This window comes from Meriones unguiculatus, chromosome 1 (genome assembly GCF_030254825.1).
Source record: "Meriones unguiculatus strain TT.TT164.6M chromosome 1, Bangor_MerUng_6.1, whole genome shotgun sequence".
In the NCBI taxonomy this organism is placed as follows: Eukaryota; Metazoa; Chordata; class Mammalia; order Rodentia; family Muridae; genus Meriones; species Meriones unguiculatus.
This window is the reverse complement of record NC_083349.1, coordinates 38,951,836-38,953,998: the sequence shown is the minus strand read 5'-3', so window position 1 is coordinate 38,953,998 and position 2,163 is coordinate 38,951,836. Positions and strand designations below refer to the sequence as shown.

The window sequence follows — 2,163 nt, the reverse complement described above, 5'->3', positions numbered from 1 at the left end:
TGTTGCTTTATCTGTAGATAAATAATCCCGCAAATATCCACATTAAGTTCATTACTCTTAGTAATCACATGATTATTTTATTCAATAATATACAGAATTTCTTACTGAACAAACCCAAGATATTCACAAGAAGTTGCAGAAAAGTTCATACAATTAATGAAGGCTGTGCTTTATAAGTTCAAAACCATTGTCTTCTATACATAAAGTACAAATAGCCATGCATTTAAATCCTCCTGCCTCTGCCTCCTTCAGCAAATCCTACCAGCCCGTGTCACCAGAGCTGGCAAGAAGCATACTAGCCTCCCCTTCAGGGAATCAAACCTGGGGCTCAGCTGTCACTGTCCTCGCTGTCTCCATATGCACCCAGCTGGCTCAGGGAGGAGGCACCAGGTGTCTGTGGTGTGGGGTCAGATGCCTTCCTGCTCTCCGGGGCACCCACGGCCGGCACCTGGACTTGCTCTGAGTCCCCGTTGGCTTCCATCTTCACCTTCTTTAGCACAACCATGGACGCCAGCTGTGCCCTGCTGCCTAAGCCTTCTGCCTTCCTTTTGGCCTTTGGAACCTTGTCGAGGATGGCCTTGGGGTTGAGTCTTGCAGCTGCCAATGGTCGGGAAGGTGGAGCCTCGTCCTCTGAGTCAGAATCCTCTAAAAGCCTACAGTGGCGAGCCTCCTCCAGCAAGGCAGCAGTCTCACGCTCATCCTCCTCCTGCTGATGCTGTCTCTGCTGCTCCTGTGACAGGCGGTGCTGCAACAGCATGGCCTCGAAGTCCACATGGGCCTGCCGCTGGTTCAGGTCCTTCAGCTCCTGCAGGTTTTCCAGCACCTCCATCTCCAGCTTTGCGTCCTTGGTGCGGTTTTCTAGCACCTTCATGGGGTTGTTGAGCTCTTCATCCTCACGCTCCTTCTGCACCCGCCTCTCCTCCTCCTCCAGAAGCTTCTCGGCCTGGAAGTTGCGTGTGGCCCCATGCTCCATGGTATAGTCAGTGTTCTCTGGGTCTGTCTTGAAGGTGATCTCGGCCAAGCAGCGCGTGCACTTGATGTAGAAGCGGAAGATGGGCAGGCCCAGGTACGCCTCGTTCTGGACAGTTTCCTTGCGCGCGTTGAACTTTTTCCCCCTGTAGATGTATTCGCCACATGTCTTACACCTCATGTTGAAGGGGGCCATCAGCCGCACCACATACTGCCGGTCCTTGGGTAGCTTGAGTTTGGGGATCTTCGATGGGTCAAAGTCAGGTGGGTAGTATTTGTTTAAAACTTTCCGCTCAGACATCTTTTCGCTTCCTGCTCCTCCAACAAGCGAACAAGCAGTCCTCTTTGCGTCTCCTGGTGTTTCTCAGGCCAGGTGCCGCGTAAGGGTAAGGGGGAAATGTTAGGCCTGTAAAGCCTGCTGCAGCTACCTGAGCCTGACTCCAGTCTGGAGATCTGTCCTTAGCTTCCAATTTAAAAGGCAGGCGCCACTTCCGGGCAAAAATGATTCATTCAGCGTATCCGCCTTAGTGACTCAGCATATCCGCCTTAAAATCAACCCTGCCTGGTAGCTGTGACGTGGAGTTTTGTGGCTGGCCCACCTCTCCTTTTACCACTTAACCCCGCCCTCTCTGTCATCTTACCTCACTTCCTTAAACCTGCCCCTTGACTCAAACCTATAAAAGGGGCTGCTTAATTCAATTAACCAAGTTCCTGCTTTGACAGATCTCCTTGCTTGGTGTTTTATTGCCTGGGGCATCTGAGGAGGTTTAGGCTGTCAACACTCGCCATCCTGCACAGCCAAGGAGGGGGTCCAGCTGGACTGACCACCACCCTCTCAGGTCTATCTGCCGGGTATTGACCCGGCACAAGAGTTCCTTATCAAAAGTTGTGATTCAACAGACGGCTTGGTGCCAGCAACTCATTCAGATCACAACACTACAACGTGATCTATAGATGTATGGATCAGATTCACACTGAGTAATAATACCAGAAAAAAATATTTTAAATATTTTTTAAATATATAATATTTATATTTTATATAATATTTTAAATATATAATATTTTAAATTATTTTTAAATATAATAATACCAGAAAAATATTTAAAATAGTTTTAAAAATATTTAAAATATTTTTAAAATTTTAAGATATTTTTTTCATAACTTAGTTACTTGTGTGCCCATAAGAGCGGGAAA

The 2,163-nt window shown here is 47.5% G+C and overlaps 1 protein-coding gene across 1 annotated transcript; it reads right to left on the bottom strand.

Annotated features, from left to right (window-relative positions):
- Positions 1-328: 328 nt before the first annotated feature.
- LOC110559313 (splicing factor YJU2-like) lies at positions 329-1,270 on the bottom strand. The gene has a single exon (XM_060366197.1). The coding sequence runs from the start codon at positions 1,268-1,270 to the stop codon at positions 329-331; it is 942 nt and encodes a 313-aa protein (XP_060222180.1).
- Between the last annotated feature and the right edge of the window lie 893 nt (positions 1,271-2,163).